Raw genomic sequence first — 20,774 nt, forward strand, 5'->3', positions numbered from 1 at the left:
AATCCACTCATTTGAAGGGGTGTCCCCATACTTCTGCATATATAGTGAACCTGACGGCCCTGTGTAACCAAAGAAATCTACAAAGAAAACGTCAAGTAATCAGGAATATAAAACCTTGATATGAGGTCTGCAAAGGGGAGTCCTGGTAAGGCAACTGAGAGACGAAGACACAATGATATAATGGTGGAATTACCTGGATAACAAGAGCATCTTAATACTGTAAAGCTCTTCGAAAGAGGTAATTTTCCTTTTCCGATAGGCTATAATCCTTATATTTCTCCTATAAGTTGGACTAGCCCAGTAGCGCTAAAGCCTGCTTAAATTATCCTCAGATAACGATGAGGACCAAGAGCACAAAGACACTTTTGCGAGTCCATCCTATCCACCTCACTATAGTATCTGGCTGCCTCATTTGCTTTCAACACCCTGTGCTGTTTTTTTAGGGACGCGCAAGGCAAAGGCACAAGAGAGCTTAAATATATAAAATGGTTGAACCTGTCACATTCTCTTAATTTTGGGGGAGTTTCAAGCGGCCTCTTCTTGAGCAATCCTTCATGAAAAATGAAGACGGCTCCTCCGCTGTGCTGTGCAGCTACGCCGAAGTGAAATATTTTCTTGTTGTTTTGTCTGGCCTGGTCTGCCTACTTTTGGGTTGCACTCGGTTAAGGGAGAAATGAGCTGGGCAGCTTTTCAAAGCGTGCGATTGCCATGCGGCTCCACATTGTGAATAGCCATGCCAGACTCCAGTGGAAGAGGAGGAATTGAGCCTGGTGGAGGTGCTGCTGCCTAAGGCCAAATGGATCTCAAAGACGATCTAACACATGTCTCTCTCAGACAAACAAAAGTGAAACTCATCACTACCTCTTTTTATTTTCTTTCTCTTGAATTGAACTTCTGGAATATTAAAGAGGAACACTGGAGTTCTACAATTAGTGAACAGGTAGAACAGGAACAGGAAATAGAGCTGGCAACTCCAAGGTTTTGGATTGAATTCCCACAGGGATCACAAAGGCCTATACACTCTAAAAATGAATGCACTCACTGCACTGTTAGTCACTTTTGTATTAAAGTGACTGCTAAGTGATATGTATTATATATTATAGGCCTATCATTACTAAAGCCATTTTATAATACTAATAATATATGCCATTTAGCAGACGCTTTTATCCGCTTTTATCCAAAGCGACTTACAGTCGTGTGCATACATTCTACGTATGGGTGGTCCCGGGAATCGAACCCACTACCCTGGCGTTACAAGCGCCATGCTCTACATTTTCTCTTGCGGATAGTCTTGAACCTAGCAGAAAAGACAACAGCGTGCTATTCTGCTCTGCAATTCAATAATCATATGTTGTTAGACTACCTGCTCTGCGTCTGGACTAGACTGAATCAATCCTTGGGATGTTTTGCTCAATCTCTATTAGACTACAGTCCGTTAAGAGGACAGAGAGGAGTTGTTAGTATCTGCATCACATGACTGGAACTGTCTGGATGCCATTGAGACAAAAACTATTATAATAATAATATTCTAAGGCACAAAACATTTCTAACATATTTTCAACATTACTGTTGTGGTTACAACATGAGGTCATCTAATAAGGAATGCTAATAACAGCTTTATGATTAAACATGCTTGGTCCATTTGCCATGTAATAAATAGGCCAAGTTTTTAGCTTTCTCCATCTCTGTCACTGTTTAAGGAACGTGTTAGAATGAGCTACACTCACTCTTAAATGCACATGAAGTCTTGAGTGTGTATTGTGTGTGGCTTTGCATGGACAGTGTCCTGGATTAAATATCCTAGTGGTGAAGTGTTGTAAGATATTCACAGCTTCTACTTGCTATCTGGAAAATCTCAAAGCTTGCCTTGGTGGGAGGTTGGGGGTTGATGGCGTGACTGACAACCTGAAAGAACACTTTATGCAGGGTGCTAGCAAGCCATGTCTAAGGCATTGCCAGAACAAACAATAATAATATAATAACAAAACACATTTCTATTAAGAAACCCTTTTGTTGGCATTTTCAGTGAGGGTAGTGGGTGGGGGGCTGGGTTGTCCTGAAAATCAAACGCCATTAAACATTTAACGGGTGGATTTACAACATAGTCCATCCCCCATGACAAGGTAGGTGGATAAAAGTAAAGAGCTGATCCTGAAAAACCGATTGAGCAAAAGATATATAGGAAGATGGAAATCTATCCATAAAACATGTGACTGACTATCATATTTTTTTCATATAGGAAAAAACAAGCAGAATAAAAATAAAGAAATAAGGGGGAAGCCAAGTATATGTGTTGGTCAGTTAAAGTAATTTATCAATCATAGTTTCATTCTTCATCATATTTAGTAGGGTTGTCTAAAGCAATTCATGCTATTGATTAATGGTAATCACAGAGAAAACCTCTCACAGTGCGTCCTTGTGTTGTACTACTGTAAATATTAATATCACAGCCAGTGGGAAATCATAATCAAATGAGTGCTGACCACCGGATGATCTGAGGTTGAGTTTAGAAAATAAAAAGATTTCAAGAACATAGACATTTTTCCAGAAAGAGAAGCCGTACACTAAAATAAATCTAGAGGCACAAAGATCTTTGGAGGTTTTTCTAAAGCAGTCTTGAAACTCTCTGTAAAATGTCATCTTTATGTTGCGTTTAGATGGTACAAGTAAGACGGCAAACCGGATATCATTGTTCTCAACAAGTAAGCCTTGTTTTCTACTGGATGTTGATTTACACGGTTCGTTTACGGAAATCACCATAGCAACGCATACCGTTGTGCTGGTTTGCTTTTGCCGTCACGCTCTTTCTTGTTTTCTCGACCCGCTATGCCGATTGGTATGAGGTCTAAACGCAGCATTACTCCATCCTGTCCACTCCCCTGGTTCCAGCATCTGGCTACAGTAGGGAGTACTGGGCTCTGATCCTGACATCAAAAAGACCAATCCAAACCATGGGTACTGAAGGAATGTCCACTGTTGGTTATTTTCCAGAGGCCTTGCACAGCGTTCCCCGTGCCCATGTAAACAGGAGCATTCCCTCATGGTGCATTGCATGCCTGCCCCCACTTCTCCACCTAACCTCTGCCAATGAGAAAAGCTACGATATTGGACACTGGACAAGAGTAGTGGGAATTCCAATGAGTAAAAAAAAAAAAAAAAGGTCCCACAAAAAATCTGTGCATGTTATCAAGGAGCCAGCGCTGCACGGTTAATGATGCATGAACAACTCAACACTGAACGATAAACACACACTCATGCAGCGCCTTCAGGAAGTATTCACAACCTTTACTTTCCCCACATGTTGTTGTGCTACAGCCTGAATTTAAAATAGATTACATTTAGATGTATTTTCACTTGCCTACTACACACAATAGCCCGTAATGTCAAAGTTGAATTAGTTTTTTTAAACATTTTTTTTTACAAATTAATAAAAAGTTAAAAGCTGAAATGTCTTGAGTCAATAAGTGTCCAAACCCTTTGTTATTGCAAGCCTAAATAAGGGCAGGAGTAAAAATGTGCTTAACAAGTCACATAATAAGTTGCATGGACTCACTCTGTGTGCAATAATAGCGTGTTTAACATGATTTTCGAATAACTACCTAATTTCTGTACCCCACACATACAATTATCTGTAAGGTCCCTCAGTTGAACATTGAATTTCAAACACAGATTCAACCCCAAAGAACAGGGAGGTTTTCCAATGCCTCGCAAAGAAGGGCACCTATTTGTAATTGGGTAAAAAAAAAGCAGACATTGAATATCCCTTTGAGCACGGTGAAGTTATTAATTACACTTTGTACGGTGTATCAATACACTCAGTCACTTAGAGGGGTATGTTTATAATTGTTACGGACTGCAAAGTTTTTCAGGATAAAATTGAAATAGAAAGGAACTAACCGCAGGCAAAATCCTAGAAGAAAACCTGGTTCAGTCTGTTTTCCACCAGACACTGGGAGATGAATTCATCTTTCAGCAGAACAATATCATAAAACACAAGGCCAAATCAAGAAGACAGTGAATGTTCTTGAGTGGCCAAGTTACAGTTTAGACTTAAATCTCGTTGAAAATATATGGCAAGACCTGAAAATGGTTGTCTAGCAATGATCAACAACCAATTTGACAGAGCTCTACATTTTTGGAAAAGAATAATGGGCAAATGTTGCATAATCCAGGTGTGGAAAGCTCTGAGACTTACCCAGAAAGACTCACAGCAGTAATCGCTGCCAAAGGTGCCTCTACAAGGTATTGACTCAGGGGTGTGAATACTTATGTAAATGAGATATTTCTGTATTTAATTTCCAATATATTTGCATACATTTCAAAAAAAAAAAAAAATCACTTTCTCCATTAAGTAAGATGAGTAAGAAAAAATAAATATTGAATCCATTTTGAATTCAGGCTGTAACACAACAAAGTGTAGGATATGAATACTTTCTGAAGGCACCATATATACACATACACCCAAACAAACACCAACACAGACTTACACACATACCACTGGCACCAAGGCAGCGACAAAGAGTCCCTGTACTAAGTGCAGTCCAGTCTTAAGTGTGAGTAGACCAGAGCAGAGTAGAGCAGAACAGAGTAGAGCAGAACAGAGTAGAGCAGAACAGAGTAGACCAGAGCAGAGTAGAGCAGAACAGAGTAGAGCAGAACAGAGTAGAGCAGAACAGAGTAGAGCAGAACAGAGTAGAGCAGAACAGAGTAGAGCAGAACAGAGTAGAGCAGAGCAGAGTAGAGCAGAACAGAGTAGAGCAGAGCAGAGTAGAGCAGAACAGAGTAGACCAGAGCAGAGTAGACCAGAGCAGACCAGAGCAGAGTAGACCAGAGCAGAGCAGAACAGAGTAGAGCAGAGTAGAGCAGAACAGAGTAGAGCAGAACAGAGTAGAGCAGAGCAGAGTAGAGCAGAACAGAGTAGAGCAGAGTAGAGCAGAACAGAGTAGAGCAGAGCAGAGTAGAGCAGAACAGAGTAGAGCAGAGTAGAGCAGAGCAGAGTAGAGCAGAACAGGCGCAATGGGCCTATTAAACGTATGAACCAGGGGTCCTAGACTAAAACGTAACCCTGGTTTCCCCAGGAGGTCCACCAGACTCGTCGCAGAAGAAAGCCGTCTGTCTTTTATATAACCAGCTGGCAAGGCCTTACGGTCGAATAAGAAAGAGATCCCACTCGTGGGGCCGAGCCAAGAGGTATAATACACTCTAAACCTGCTTCTCTTTTGGCCGGCCCTGCGCGCCCAGTCCTATGCAATAACAGTGTCCTCATGACTCTGCAACACGGGCCATAACACATTGACAGTCCCGGCATTGTTCCCAGGTGGGTAGAGCCACTGCCAGCAATGCCAGTTACATATAAAGAGCAACATAGAAAGGTGTTGTTCTCCAATCTGGCGCTACAAATCAGCTAAAGGCGCCTTGAAAACATATACGTATGTATGCTTGGGTGAGTTTCCAAGTAGAGTAGGGGAGGGGGTATTCTATATGGATTATACATGGTATGATGCTGGGGTGAGTTTCCAAGTAGAGTAGGGGAGGGGGTATTCTGGATGGATTATACATGGTATGATGCTGGGGTGAGTTTCCAAGTAGAGTAGGGGAGGGGGTATTCTGGATGGATTATACATGGTATGATGCTGGGGTGAGTTTCCAAGTAGAGTAGGGGAGGGGGTATTCTGGATGGATTATACATGGTATGATGCTGGTGTTCTGGCACATGTGCTGTCTGATGAACAACACAAGCGAAGACGATTGTGTACATTTTCCAAAGGAAGAAGTTATGAGGTGCCAAGTACACTCTTAGTAAAAAAGGTTCCAATAGGGTTCCCTCGGCTGTCCTCATAGGAGGTCTATTCTTGGTTCCAAGTAAAACCCTTTTTGGTTCCAGGTAGAAACATTTTGGGTTCCATGTAGAAGCCTCTTGTGGAAAGGGTTCAACATGGAACCCAAAATGGTTCTACTTAGAAGCAAAAAGGGATCTACCTGGGACCAACAAGGGTTCAGCCGAAGAACCCTTTCAGGTTCTAGATAGTACCTTTTCTTCTAAGAGCGTAGAGTGAATCCAAGACTGTTGTCAATCATTTGGAAAAACATTTTGAACAACTGCAACGATTTGGCAGTGGTGGCTCGGCTGTGGTGATGTAGTGTAGTGTATACTCACGCTTTGTGCACTGCTGCGATCCAGAGGCCTTACTCCATCCATGACAGCACTGCCCTCCACAGACATTCACCCTGCAATAACACCCAGAGACACAGAGCGAAAGAGAGAGCACTGTCACACACACACAAGACCAACTCATACTGGCTAAAACTCACACACAGGTGGTTCGAGTGACCCACCCGCCAAGCCTGGGCCAGATCTGGTATTAGGGGCCTCCTTTCATTGGAGGTAAAGCTGGGCACCCCTAGCCTGGTGGCCCCTGCTGAGAGTGTGGGAATGTCCCCAATAATCATACATCTGAGAGTGCTGCGACTAGGACCCTGCACATTGAGGTCATGCTCCTGAACACAACAGGATATGGGCCATTTTGTTTTATTATTTAGTGTCCTTTGAGGATAGTACTTTAAATTGGCTGTTTTAGTTTCTGTCTCTACTGAGTGGATGTTAAGACATGTATTTTGTATCAACTTGAAATTTTTTAACAAAGTTCATTATTGACACATTACATTCATTGGGCTAAATGTCTGAAATGAGTACAGTATCGTATGTTGTTTTAATTTGTCAGAAATATGATCAAATAGCTACCTGAATCAAATAGAATATAGAATGTACTGTAAGTTACAGACTATTTATTTCATAATGCACAGTGAGTGCACAAAACATTAGGAACACCTGCTCATGACATTGAATGAATCCAGGTGAAAGCAATGATCCCATATTGATGTCACTTGTTAAATCCACTTCAATCATTGAAGATGAAGGGGAGGACACAGGTTAAAGGAGGATTTTTAAACCTTGAGACATGAATGGTGTATGTGTGCCTTTCAGAGGGTGACTGAGCATGACAAGATATTGAAGTGCCTTTGAATGGTGTATGGTAGTAAGTACCAGGCACACTGGTGTGGGTGTGCTAAGAACGGCAATGCAGCTGATTTTTCCATACTCAACAGGTTCTCATGTGTATCAAGAATGGTCCAACACCAAAAGGACATCCAGTCAACTTGACAAAACTGTGGGAAGCATTGGAGTCAACATGGGCCAGCATCACTGTGAAATACTTTCGACACCTTGTAGAATCCATGCCCTGACGCATTGAAGCCCTTCTGAGAGCAAATGGGGGTGCAACTCAATATTAGAAAGGTGTTCCTAAGGTGTTCCTAATTTGTCCACTCAGTGTATATTTAACAACGCTAAGACCATGCTGTATGATCATGTTGCGGATGACAGTGAATGTTGTAGGCCAGGCTTATAGCACGTTCCTTTACCAGGTGCCAGGCATGCCTATACTGTATGTAGGCTACTATATAGTAAGTTGACCCAACAACATTATATATTTTATAACAGACCACCTTGCCATCCAAGAGGATACGTAGCCAATAGCCATTCACTGTTCTGTAACATCAACTATTTTTCAGAGATCCGCAGGTTATCTTACCCTGACATTTTCATTTGGCGACTCTGTTGAACGTTGTGGCTGGTGCGCCGAATGACTTGCTGATGCTGCGTAAACTGTGTGTCCTGGCGAAGCGGGATCGGGTTCGCTTGGTTACCCATCCTACGGGTTCGGACCTGGCCACTGTAACTGGCCGAGAGCTCCACATTGTAGGCATGGGGCTGTCCAGTGGCACCGGAGCGCGAAGAGATGGAACTCACATGTACTCTGTCCGTCCCGCTCGGTCCTGGCTGCAACACGTAGTATCTCCTAAAGCCACTCTGATCCGTGGAGACAAATGCCGGTGAAATGAATAAACCTATAGAAAAGAATAGGTCCCATCTGATCCAAGCCATATCCACTCCGTATCCGCGTAAAGACAATATACTTTTTTTGGAAACTTTATAATAAATTCCTTGAAGAAGGTCCGTATCTGGAAAATAAAAACTTCTGTAACTTTATAGCAAGTAAAACAGTTATATATCCCTGAGTATATTTGTCTATGGTTCGCCTTTCAACCCGAATTAAAGACGAGAACTAAAACGTAGGCTTAATTTTAAAAAGTAAAAAATAAAAGAGGGCATGTATAAACCTGAATATGGGTCTAAAACGGAATAAGCACTGCTTTATCTCTGCGCTGGGTAGGGGGAAGCTGGGCAGCAGATGTTACGGCTGCTATGGCTACGTTTGTGCAATACTTTACCCTGCAGATGCGATTGAAAACTCTTTTAAAAAGTTTCACTGTGTAAGGGCAGGAGTTAGTGTCAGAACTGAACAGCCAATCTCCGGCAGACATGACGTCAGGAGTGGGACGCTTATTGGAACAAACTTGTGGGGCTGAACCCTAAAATAAATGTTTGGAGTGCGTAGTGTTCATAAAGTCGCCAAAGACCTAAAGAAAATCTATTCCTGAAGATGCATAAACTGTGCTGTCCGCAGGAGCGCGAGCTCATCAAAGTGACAGAAGACATACACATTGTTGTCCAGCAAGTTCATGAGTGATAAGAGTATAAATACACGCTTATAAGAATGACACGTTATAAAATAATAAACAACCAATAAGCCACGTGTAATGTGTAATACTTTGGAATACTAATAATGTGTAAAGTTTCTTAACTCGTATTTATAAATGACAAATATTTATTTGAAGTACACGCTGTCAAAGTGCTCTATGTCATTGTTACTTCGGTTCCATACACTCCCGCATGAATCAGATAGGAACTAACATGCGAAAGTCGTCATAAACCATAGTCAAGTAATTCATAAAGCCATGTGCGTACCATTATTCATCCAACAACCCACGAGTTGACCACAGTTGCGCAGCGGGCCATTCCTGTTGCGGTTCTAATTTTTGATGCTTATCCCTAGTTACTGTCCTCCTACACTGCAGAATTACCAGCGACCCCTTGGTAAATTGTTCAGCAGTGACTCATTATTCCATTGAAGACTGCAGGGGATATTCCAGTACAGGAGTGAGTTCATTAAAGACGTACTATAGCGCGCACACAGTGGTTTTGAGGACCTCCACCCAGATCAACATAAGCCCCATGAAGTCATTGCGTGTGCTTTGGAAAACATACAGAGTAGAATTACGTCTGACGTTGGCTCTCTGAGTGGTATCTAATTGTTTTCTTAAAAACTCTATGTCCCCCATTGAAGTTTTAAGTGGGTGGATACTTGATAGTGGTGTCATACACTTAATAGATTTTTTTTTTTAAAGTCCACGAGACTCTTCCCTCCAGAATGCGAGGGAAAGGGGGGACAGTCGTGAAACGTTTATCTGAATTTGAAACACAAGGGTTGATGGTAACCAGAGCTCAGTGTCTGTGGAGCCCATCATCTGAGAAGGGGACAGATATGTGGTGAAAGACAGGGCAGGGCGTAATCACCAATGATGCATTTTGAAAAATCTTGGCAGAAATGCAATCCTCCAGCCACTGATTACATCTGGGTCAGCCTCATGTGCCAGGAGATCACATCTGACCAGGAAACAGTCATCCAGGATGATCAAGGATGGAAGAGTCAGACATGAATATATTCATACACTACTTACTGTATTTAAGTCACTCTGGATGTGTAAGATGCGTCTGGAAAATACTGAAGTCATAGTAAGACTGTAGGAAGGTACCAACATAGACATGCACAAGTTGTACGCAAAATGTGAATGTTGGGGTCTTTGTTCCAATGAGCTTTCAGGTCTCACATTTTCTATAAAGAATGTTATTCTTCTGAAAAAGGTTCCGATAAACCTTTTGTAATCAAGTCCTCGTCCTAGGTTGTCCTGACCAAGAACGGCTCATAGTGATGATTAGTTCCTTGCTGTTGATTCATACCACTCAATGAATAACATGAAAGGTGATGTCATTTTGTTGTTTCTCATTGGCAATGACCTCACCATCGAACTTCAGCTGCTGTTGGAACTTTATGAGGATGTTGTCAGGTTGTCACTGGGAAACACCAGGAATGTTGAAAAGAAACAGGAGGCTAAACAAGCATTTTAGTTCCCCTGCTTCAAAGGGAGGCCTCTCCAAACATATGTCCTGGCAGCAAATCAGTGTAATGATGTTTGTCATGAATATGTATGACTATATTGTCCCTGTGTCTCCTGGATATATGATGTAATGGTGTAGGATAGTAAATAATGACAACACACTCGTAATGACCATTATTTCACATATTTATTCAATTACTGACATTTTGGGCCAGAAATCTGGTTCTGATCGAGTGGTTTGGTATGCAAACAAGTTGTGTGATCACAAACTGTGGAAAAGATGGAAGGTATACATACAGTATACTTAAGGGTGATGCACACTTCCTTCCCAATCCAGAAATGATCACCAAATCGGAAAAAAAACTAACATTCATGAAAGAGGACTACAGCTGTGACATAACACATGTACATATCTACTCGTATAAAAGTCATTTCCTCCTTTGTCAGTCACCCACACTGTGGGACTACTTCAAAGCAAGGCAGAGACAGTCCTTGACAAAGGCATAGGCAAAGTAAAAACCTGTACGATAGCAATAAAACAATAAGTATGATAGAACAAAGGCAATGTCAAGGTCATTTTCCTTTCGGAGAGAAAACCCAAGAGGAGAAGAGTGTAAGATCTCTATCTGTAGCCCCTGAGCATGATGATGAGTTAGCTGTGCAGCGTCTGTTCTTCTTCCATGGTGTCTGTTCTGTGTGAGCGAGGCGAGATGACACTTTCATGGCCTGCTGCTTCCCCGGTGATGAGTGTGTGTGTCCACACTCTCCTGTTGTGTGTCTGCATCGCTCTTATATTTGGCCCACATGCTTACATTTCTCATCTGCAAAGCTCTCACTGCGCCTGGGGGAGTGGGTTATGACTAGAACATACTGACAATAAGGCAAGCGTGGTTCTATGATCATAAAGCTTCATCTTTGTACAATGTATGATTGTACACATTTTGTGATTTCTTTCGATTCCGTAGAGTTCATAACATGATTGAGCTAGAAATTCCTCAACCATGCTTTACACAACAAATAGCACATACCTCAAGGGGGAACTATACAAAATTACACTTTGTACATACAAATGTATCCAGTTACGTCATTCCTTTTTTTAACAGTCACATGAACTGTAAAAGCATGTAAAGTCCCTTTGGCAAGGAAGAGGGTGATGGGTGCAGGTCCCCTGACAGCGTCCCTTGTAGCCATGTCTGCTCTGGGACAAGTTTGCTGTAGGAGGTCTTTAGAGTCCTTCGAGGTGTGTCTATAGCGAGGCATTCATGCTGATTCTCTGCGCAGCTCCGTGATAAGCTGCTCAAGCTCTTTGACATCATCACTCAGGTCGCCATGGATCTCTCCAGTTGCGACATCTGCGTGCAGTGGCTGAGGAGAAACGGTTTAAAAGAAATACAATTACTACATTTGGTTAGAAATTATCTCAAAAAAACAATGCGAGCTCAGTGATGTAGTAATGACTGGATGTGAGCAGTCCGATACATCTGTGTAGTCCGATACATCTGTGTAGTCCGATACATCTGTGTAGTCCAATACATCTGTGTGATGTGGTGGGATGCTGGCATGAAAGCAAAGTGTTTTGTAGTGTACCTTCGCTTTGGTGGCGAGATGAATGGAGAACAACATCTGCAATGACTCCTGGGGGTTACTCTTCTTCTTACTACAGCCGAGGGTCACTGTGAACACATACATGTGAGAAATAGAAACCAAAAGATACCTATTAGCACATTAATATTTGTGATTAAAAGACAGTGCACGTAAGTTGTGTATTAAAATGAGTGATTGCTAGAGGGAGAGACAACCAACCATCATGCATGGGTGGGGTACCATGGAGGGGTCAGGAGGGGAGAGATCAGGGGTTTCTGGTTCAGGGTCCAGGGGCCATGGCCCTGCCTGCCCTGGTGAGACACTGTGGCACCATGGACCTATGCATGACTAACAGGTCCCATATAGACACAGGACTGTGGGTTATACTGCACATGTGCGGAGAAGTTGAGGAGAGGAGTCATTTCTCCTGGGACTGGATAATGAGGACTCCACCTCCCGCAGGGTGACTTCTCAGGCCTGCAGTCAGTGACTCCGTTCAGTGGGTCTCATCTCGTTACGCCGAAAGACACTTCGCCGTTCACCCCCGCCGTGACAGGCCTGGCAGCTCGCAAATAAATCATTAGACCAAGACCTTTTTCCACAATGCCTGTTTAAATCACTTCCGTGATCACTGTCCGAGATAACGTGATCAAAATGTTCTCTGTAACGCCTCTACTTACTTTTTTTCAGAGGACATCACAGTGAATATTCATTCAGCGGGATGAAACACCATTCATTTCCTTTGTAGAGGTGGACCAATTTCGACAAACACCTTATCTATGGTAGCTATGATCCACACAAACTGATGAATAAAGCTCGGGAGAACCTGTCATTCTGTGCCGCTTTGAAAAACATACCAACACAAAGCCATGTCCCTGAGCCCAGTGATAGGCTATTTCCCCATCGCCGCAGTCTTTTGTCCTGGTGTTTACCCAACTCCTTTCATCTTCTTCTTGCACACGAGGAAAGGGAAAACAAGCGGCGGTCTCTTCTACTATCTGAGCTACACCTTTTCCCTGTATGGTCTTCTTCAGCCGCGACAGGTCAAAACAGCATGATTTATGGATGAGGACCTCTTCTGCTCTACCCTCCTCCTCGATCTCATCACTTTATTTTTTCGCTTCCCTCTCAGCTCTGTGGATGAAGTGTCCAGGCCCATCATAGAGGTTACAAAGCAGAGTTGAGTGAGGAGGTTGTGGTAGAGGGAGCACTCTACCACAACCGGCATCTCTTTATAAAGCTTTGTGCTTTTCTGAAGGACACAGGGGCAGCATATTGGAGGGTTTTGCGATTCACACCAGAACCTGTGTGTGTGTGTGTGTAATAGTGTGTGTGAGGAATGAAGTATATGTGTGGGGTGTAAAGTACGTGTGTGTGAGGGACAAGGTGTGTGACCTGAGTGAAGATGAGCCTTAGCGACAGCATCAACCCCAGAGATGTGTTGGAGAATCCACATTGCTATTCCTCCCGTGTTGCCCCGGTGCCCTGACTCCCTCTGATGTTTAATTCAAAACAGCATCCGGCTGTAATGAAAAACCTGGGGATTTTTTAGATTAACAACTTTATTGAAGTTCTTCTATAGGACACTCTCCTCCATCCTTCCTGCTGTCTCCATCTCCCATCTCCCAACCCCCTTGCCTCCACACTAACTCGCAGAGTAATTGTTTGGATGGCGATTGCGTTTCGCAGAGGGCAGTGGGGTAAGACGGATTTGTTTGTCTTCTTTTTACTCTTCTCGTGGCTGCCATCGATCATATCTCCTCCCCGCGCAGCCTGACGCAAAGACCTGCAGGAGACTTGACATTAAGCATGACGAGTGTTCCGTGTGTGTCGAAGAAACGTGTGTAGGGGGGATGAGGTGTGTGTATGTATAGGGGCAGGGAGTGCGACACTCACCGTTGGCCAGATCTATGGCTCTCTTTATAACCTCCTTGAAGGTCCCAGACTTTTTCTCCCAGCCTCTGGCCTGCACCTCACAGTGATGGGCCTTGGACAGGAAATGCAACGCCTGCCAAGCAAACAGACACACACAAGAAAATGCATTAAAACAATTATCCCTCCAACACATAGAATGTTGTGGCCACCTATTCTTGTTTTTTTTTTATCAAATATTGTCACATACCATAAAGCCTGACCAAGCTGCTGGCAACATCAAGCCATCTGGTTTATAATGAATACAAAGTAAACACATTTAATGAATAAAACAATTAACAGAAGCCATCGCTGTGGCATGACTGGCCTATGGGAGGGGGGAAATGGCAGTGGAAAGATGAATGGAATGACAAATAACATGCCAGTGCTAAGGGTCACAACTCACACTAAGGATATGATCAGGGTGGAAAATAACATTTTTGATCCACCAGCCACTGTGGCAGGTAGAGTTAAAAAATCTAAATCAACCAGCCACTCAGATTTTTTACCAGCCAAAATATTTTTTTGGTGTCATTATTATAATTATAATTTTTTTTAATGATAAAAAAAAAAGAAGGGATGAGCACGCTTTCGATTGTTCTAATACAAGAAATGTATTACTAGTAAGAAGTAAATTAGGTTTATTGCTTAATTTCATTACTTTTTTGTGACCTGCGTCTTTTAACCAAAGTTAAAATACATAATTAAGATACAATAGTAAAAACAGATAAACATTTCTACACTGAACATCAAGAATCAACAAAGTGCTTACCATGCCACAAAAGGCTGATAATATGGCTTATTTATTATAATAACTCAGGACTAACAGTGCCTAAAATTAACACCCACCACCTGCCAAATGCGGGTAGATTTTTATATTAAATTTCAGTCAAGGGGAAGGTTTACTATTTTTTAAAATGAGTCCAGGGGAGGGTAATGTCATTTGTAATTGATGAAACTTTAATATTTCTCAGTGTTTTAGAATGTGTTGCTTATTAGGCCATACAGTACCTTCAGAAAGTATTCATACCCTCAACTTATTCCACATTTTTTTGTTACAGCCTAGCTTCCCCCCCCCCCCTTCTCACCCATCAACACGCAATACCCCATAAACGACAAAGTGAAAACATGTTTTTAGAAATGTATTGAAAATGAAATACAGAAATATATCATTTATATAAGTATTCAAAATACAATACATGTTAGAATCACCTTTGGCAACGATTACAGCTGTGAGTCTTTCTGGGTAAGTCTCTAAGAGCTTTGCACACCTGGATGGTATAATATTTGCCCATTATTCTTTAAAAAGTTCTTCATGCTCTGTCAAGTTGGTTGTTGATCATTTCTAGACAGCCATTTTCAAGACTTGCCATAGATTTTCAAGATTATTTAAGTCAAAACTGTAACTAGGCTACTCAGGAACATTCAATGTCCTTGTGTTTTAGGTTATTGTCCTGTTGAAAGTTGAATTATTATCCCAGTGTCTGGTGGAAAGCAGACAACCAGGTTGTCCTCTAGGATTTTGCTCAGTTTCTTTTAATCCTAAAAAATCCCTCATTAGTCTTTCCCGATGACAAGCATACCCATAACGTAATGCAGCCAACAACATGCTTAAAAATATGAATAGTGGTACTCAGTAATGTGTTGGATTTGCCCCAAACATAACGCTTCGTATTGAAGGCAAAGTTAATTTCTTTGCCACATTTTTTGCAGTTATACTTTAGTGCCTTATTGCAAACAAGATGCATGCGTTGGATGTTTTACAATTCTGTACAGGCGTCCTTTTCACTCTACTATTTAGCTTAGTATTGTGGAGTAACGACAATGTTGTTGATCCATCCTCAGTGTTCTCCTATCACGGCCATTAACCTCTAACTGTTTTGAAGTCCCCATTGGCCTCATGGTGAAATCCCTGAGCGGCTTATGTCCTCTCTGGCAACTGAGTTAGGAAGGACGCCTGTATCTTTGTGACTGGGTGTATTGACACACCATAGGAAGTGTAATTAATAACTTCATAATTCTCAAAGGGACATTCAATGTTATTAAAACATTTTTTTTTTACCCTTCTACCAATAGATGCCCTTCTTTGCGAGGAATTTGAAAATCTCATTGGTCTTTGAATATAAGTTTGAAATTTACTGGTCGACTAAGGGAACTTAATGATAATCGTCTTCATTTGAATTAGACTTTACCAACAAGAGGGCTTTGTGTTGGAGCCTATTTCTTCCTATTTAAGAAATAAAAGGTAGGCCTATATGTTTGACAGATTAAATTAGGCTATAGGCTGCTATATCCATAGATTTGTCAGTCAATTCCTCCACTCACCATGAACTCTTTAAATAACAGGCCTCCACTGACACGGAGATAGGCTAAGTTAAAACCAAGACACGAATTGAGGGTTTATGCCACCTTTAATTAAAGAAAATGGCAAAAAAGCACAGCCAGCTAGCTTAAGAATAAGAAAATAAAACGGATTCGATTATATAAAGCATCCCGGTCCAAAGCGCTGTTTTTGATGCTTTATGTTACAAACAAGCTGTAACATACCCGGGAAAGACATTATGGGGATACTGTACCATTGTTGAGTTTCGAGGAGATAAAAAATAGACTTTGGGGAAAGAGGGATACCTAGGTCAGTTGTACAAATGCCTTCAACAGAAATGTGTATTCTGCATTTAACCCATCCCCTCTGAATCAGAGAGGTGCGGGAGGCTACCTTAAATCGACATCCACGTCTTCGGCGCCCGGGGAACAGTGGGATAACTTACAGTGGGATAGCTTACATTTTTCTGCATCGGTAGGCCAACTGTCTGGGGTGGAAAGGTAGGCCTAACTTTTCTAAGTACCATGCTCTGATGATGTCTCAGATGCAATTATTTGAGAACAAGACACAAGGATTTGGCATTGGAGAAATATGATAAGATGAACACATACACCTCTCTCTGTGTCCATTCTGAGCCGGTACACTTCGGTAATTTGTGCGGTGTTAAAAAAGATTCCGCTAATATGTAAAATGGCAAAGAATTGCATGAAATTTGTATTAAAAGGCTATTTTCTTTGCTGACCTGTAAATACGATGACAGATGCATGCAATGCTTTTACTATTAAGTAGATCTTTCCACCCCTACTCTTGTCCGCGGTGGTCTGCGAACCCACAACCTACTGGCCCGCAGCCCCGTCCGTACTCAATAATATTTCCTGCATTGCCATGTAACGCTTACAAGATGAAGAACAGTTTCTAAAACTGCATATCTAAGTCTGTCCAATAAGCGAGGGTAAACGGGAGACATATTCTCTGCTATCCACTTGTTTAAATGATTATAGGGAAGGGAAGGGTCTTTTTTTTTTTCATTTTTTTTTTTTCAAGAGTTCAGAGAGGGTTTAGGTAAAATATATTTTGCTTAAGGGAGGACCATCCATTTTCATTTCAGAGGTCTGTACTATAAATAACGTTCACTCCCTAAGCACGTCCAATTCACCAGCCACGTTGGCAGGTGGTCACACTCAGGGCTATACAGTGTGAGCATTTCATAAAAATAGTCAAGTATGGGCACAAGTGCAAGTTGTGATTTATAGCTAAATAAATGCTGCAGTAGCTGTTTTCAAAGTATTTCTGCCCTTTTGCTTAATTTTTGGTAATGCACAAAGAAATCTGAATCCTAACGTTAATTTATCCCACCTTCCACAGCCATACTGCCTGTCTGGGGTGGCTGTGAGCACTGAGGGATGTGCTGAAAGATTCATTTTTAGAAGCAATGAGCACAGGTATAAATGTTGGTCTAATTAATTCTAAAGTCTACTAAAGTGAGACTTTGTCCTCGTGTTTCTTGGCTAGTTACACTGTTTTGCTCACAAGCTAGGTTGCTTTTCAATGTGTGAGTTTGCTTCCACTGCTAGCAAAAAGAGACATCTTCGGTCTTTACTAGTGAGATTCTCACAGGCACACATGACAACTGGAGTGGCACTGTTACCAGGGTAAGGGGGCAGCATTTTTTATTTTGTATTTATTTGACTCAGATCACAGAATATTACATTAAATAGAGGATTATACAACATTACTTCTTACCAGTAATACATTTCTTGTTTTCGTAACATTACGAAGCATGCTCATGCATTTTCTTGTGTTTTATTTAGTAATAAAAATAATTGGAGTGGCTGGTAGATTTTTTTTATCCACCTACCAGAGAATGGTATACAAAAAAGTTAATTTTAGGCCCTGCCCTATGCTGACACGATGTGCTCCTAAGTAGAAATGTAGAAGCACACAAATACATCTAAGAGAACAATTAAAGTATAAGTATCGTAATGACAAGAAACAGCAAAAAGTGAATGCTCAATCAAGCACAATCCTTTACTGCGGTAACTTGGGAAATCGCTTGTCTGTGATGAAAAAAAGTCTCAGACTGCTATGTCTTCCTAGCAGCAGACAGTTTCAGCAAACTTAAACTAACATAGAAAAACAACCTAGTGTGTGAACAAAACACTACAACTGGCCAATAAACACGAGGACAAAGTCACACTTTAATAGCTTTTTTCTCTCAATTTGACCAACTTCTACATGTGGCCTTTGTACGAAGGAAAAAAAAAACTCATCAGCCCACTGAGTCGGACAAATAGGAGCCATCTATCACCGTGTGGCTAAGTGCAACACCATTAGTTACCAATGCCTATCAGTTACTAATGAGCCTATGAATAGCTTATTAACAGGCGCAAAGTCCATTACAATAATTACTTTCCCCCCGTCTCCTCAGAGCACATACAGTAAGTATATTTCATGTGTGGTGTTTGCACAGCTAAATGTCAAGGGATGTTAGGGGAATGTTAAGGGGGCCTACTAACTCTTCACCAGGCCTGGTGCTCTGTCCGTCTCCAACCAGCACGGCGTAGTGACGGCAGATCTCAGCGTCGGTGCTATGGCGGGACGTGCGCGATCCAGGAGCTCCTGGATCTTGGCCCGTAGGGACGAGGCCTGGTCGCCATGGTTATCCATCATGTCCTCCACCACCGCCTGCACCAGGATCTCTTGAATCTGGAACACAAGAGAACAGGGACGAGTGGGAATGTGAATGGAGCGCTACTTTCTTTTGAAGTGAGAGAGGAGTCAGAAAGGGTGGAGTGACTACTTTTGTCGAAATCGAAGAGAAAGTGGTGGGTGGTTTGGTGTGTGAACCTGACCACACTGGCTTGAATTACATATGTCCTCTCTCAACATAGGCCAGTTGGGTTTCCTCAATGTCTCGTGGCTGCGTCATCCTCTGTTTCTAGTTTGGTGACTGCCATCTGAGCAGGAGAGTATTTCACACCGACGCTTTCCGCACTTGGTTTCAATTTCACGTCACACCCACTCAAATGCAATACGATAGGGACTGAGACTGGAATATCAACACCGCACAGGATTTGTCTGGCTTGTTTTCCATTGTCTCAATGGAAATGTATGCATAGTCACGATCATCATGCAGTACAATTAAAAAGTGACAGGGCAGAGCAATGCCAGATTTGAAAATATGACCTCACCCTCTTTTACATATTTGAATTAAATACTTTCCCATATGAATAATAAAATTATTTCATCATCAGCACACTGAAAACAAATAATTAAGTTAGAAAGCAACACACTCAGGCATGTAATAGTCATAGCTATACTGAACAAAAATATAAATATAAAATATAAATGCAATATGGAACAATTTCAAAGATGTTACTGAGTTACAGGTCATATATATACAGTGCCTTGCGAAAGTATTCGCCCCCCTTGAACTTTGCGACCTTTTGCCACATTTCAGGCTTCAAACATAAAGATATAAAACTGTATTTTTTTGTGAAGAATCAACAACAAGTGGGACACAATCATGAAGTGGAACGATATTTATTGGATATTTCAAACTTTTTTAACAAATCGAAAACGGAAAAATTGGGCGTGCAAAATTATTCAGCCCCTTTACTTTCAGTGCAGCAAACTCTCTCCAGAAGTTCAGTGAGGATCTCTGAATGATCCAATGTTGACCTAAATGACTAATGATAATAAATACAATCCACCTGTGTGTAATCAAGTCTCCGTATAAATGCACCTGCACTGTGATAGTCTCAGAGGTCCGTTAAAAGCGCAGAGAGCATCATGAAGAACAAGGAACACACCAGGCAGGTCCGAGATACTGTTGTGAAGAAGTTTAAAGCCGGATTTGGATACAAAAAGATTTCCCAAGCTTTAAACATCCCAAGGAGCACTGTGCAAGCGATAATATTGAAATGGAAGGAGTATAAGACCACTGCAAATCTACCAAGACCTGGCCGTCCCTCTAAACTTTCAGCTCATACAAGGAGAAGACTGATCAGAGATGCAGCCAAGAGGCCCATGATCACTCTGGATGAACTGCAGAGATCTACAGCTGAGGTGGGAGACTCTGTCCATAGGACAACAATCAGTCGTATATTGCACAAATCTGGTCTTTATGGAAGTGGCAAGAAGAAAGCCATTTTTTAAAGATATCCATAAAAAGTGTTGTTTAAAGTTTTCCACAAGCCACCTGGGAGACACACCAAACATGTGGAAGAAGGAAGAAGGTGCTCTGGTCAGATGAAACCAAAATGGAACTTTTTGGCAACAATGCAAAATGTTATGTTTGGCGTAAAAGCAACACAGCTCATCACCCTGAACACACCATCCCCACTGTCAAACATGGTGGTGGCAGCATCATGGTTTGGGCCTGCTTTTCTTCAGCAGGGACAGGGAAGACAAGACAATGATCCAAAACATAAAGCAAAATCTACAATGGAATGGTTCAAAAATAAACATATCCAGGTGTTAGAATGGCCAAGTCAAAGTCCAGACCTGAATCCAATCGAGAATCTGTGGAAAGAACTGAAAACTGCTGTTCACAAATGCTCTCCATCCAACCTCACTGAGCTCGAGCTGTTTTGCAAGGAGGAATGGGAAAAATTTTCAGTCTCTCGATGTGCAAAACTGATAGACATACCCCAAGTGACATACAGCTGTAATCGCAGCAAACTTAACTTAAGGGGGCTGAATAATTTTGCACGCCCAATTTTTCAGTTTTTGATTTGTTAAAAAAGTTTGAAATATCCAATAAATGTCTTTCCACTTCATGATTGTGTCCCACTTGTTGTTGATTCTTCACAAAAAAAATACAGTTTTATATCTTTATGTTTGAAGCCTGAAATGTGGCAAAAGGTCACAAAGT

The 20,774-nt window shown here is 41.7% G+C and overlaps 2 protein-coding genes across 2 annotated transcripts in view; both read right to left on the minus strand.

The window, feature by feature from the left end:
• Positions 1–8,306, minus strand: part of LOC118361335 (latent-transforming growth factor beta-binding protein 1-like) — a 139,753-nt gene extending 131,447 nt beyond the window's left edge. Inside the window, exons 1-2 of the mRNA XM_052476912.1 lie at positions 7,593–8,306; positions 6,158–6,228 (exon numbers count right to left, since the gene is read on the minus strand). Of these exons, the coding sequence (XP_052332872.1) occupies positions 6,158–6,228; positions 7,593–7,945 (424 nt within the window). The 5' untranslated portion in view covers positions 7,946–8,306. The remainder of the gene's footprint in view (positions 1–6,157; positions 6,229–7,592) is intronic.
• Positions 8,307–10,258: 1,952 nt separating this feature from the next.
• Positions 10,259–20,774, minus strand: part of LOC118400489 (tetratricopeptide repeat protein 27-like) — a 30,852-nt gene continuing 20,336 nt past the window's right edge. The window contains exons 5-8 of the mRNA XM_035797410.2: positions 18,422–18,604; positions 13,561–13,672; positions 11,668–11,753; positions 10,259–11,445 (exon numbers count right to left, since the gene is read on the minus strand). Of these exons, the coding sequence (XP_035653303.1) occupies positions 11,341–11,445; positions 11,668–11,753; positions 13,561–13,672; positions 18,422–18,604 (486 nt within the window). The 3' untranslated portion in view covers positions 10,259–11,340. The remainder of the gene's footprint in view (positions 11,446–11,667; positions 11,754–13,560; positions 13,673–18,421; positions 18,605–20,774) is intronic.

The sequence above is a fragment of the Oncorhynchus keta genome, chromosome 2, assembly GCF_023373465.1.
Source record: "Oncorhynchus keta strain PuntledgeMale-10-30-2019 chromosome 2, Oket_V2, whole genome shotgun sequence".
Lineage (NCBI taxonomy): Eukaryota > Metazoa > Chordata > Actinopteri > Salmoniformes > Salmonidae > Oncorhynchus > Oncorhynchus keta.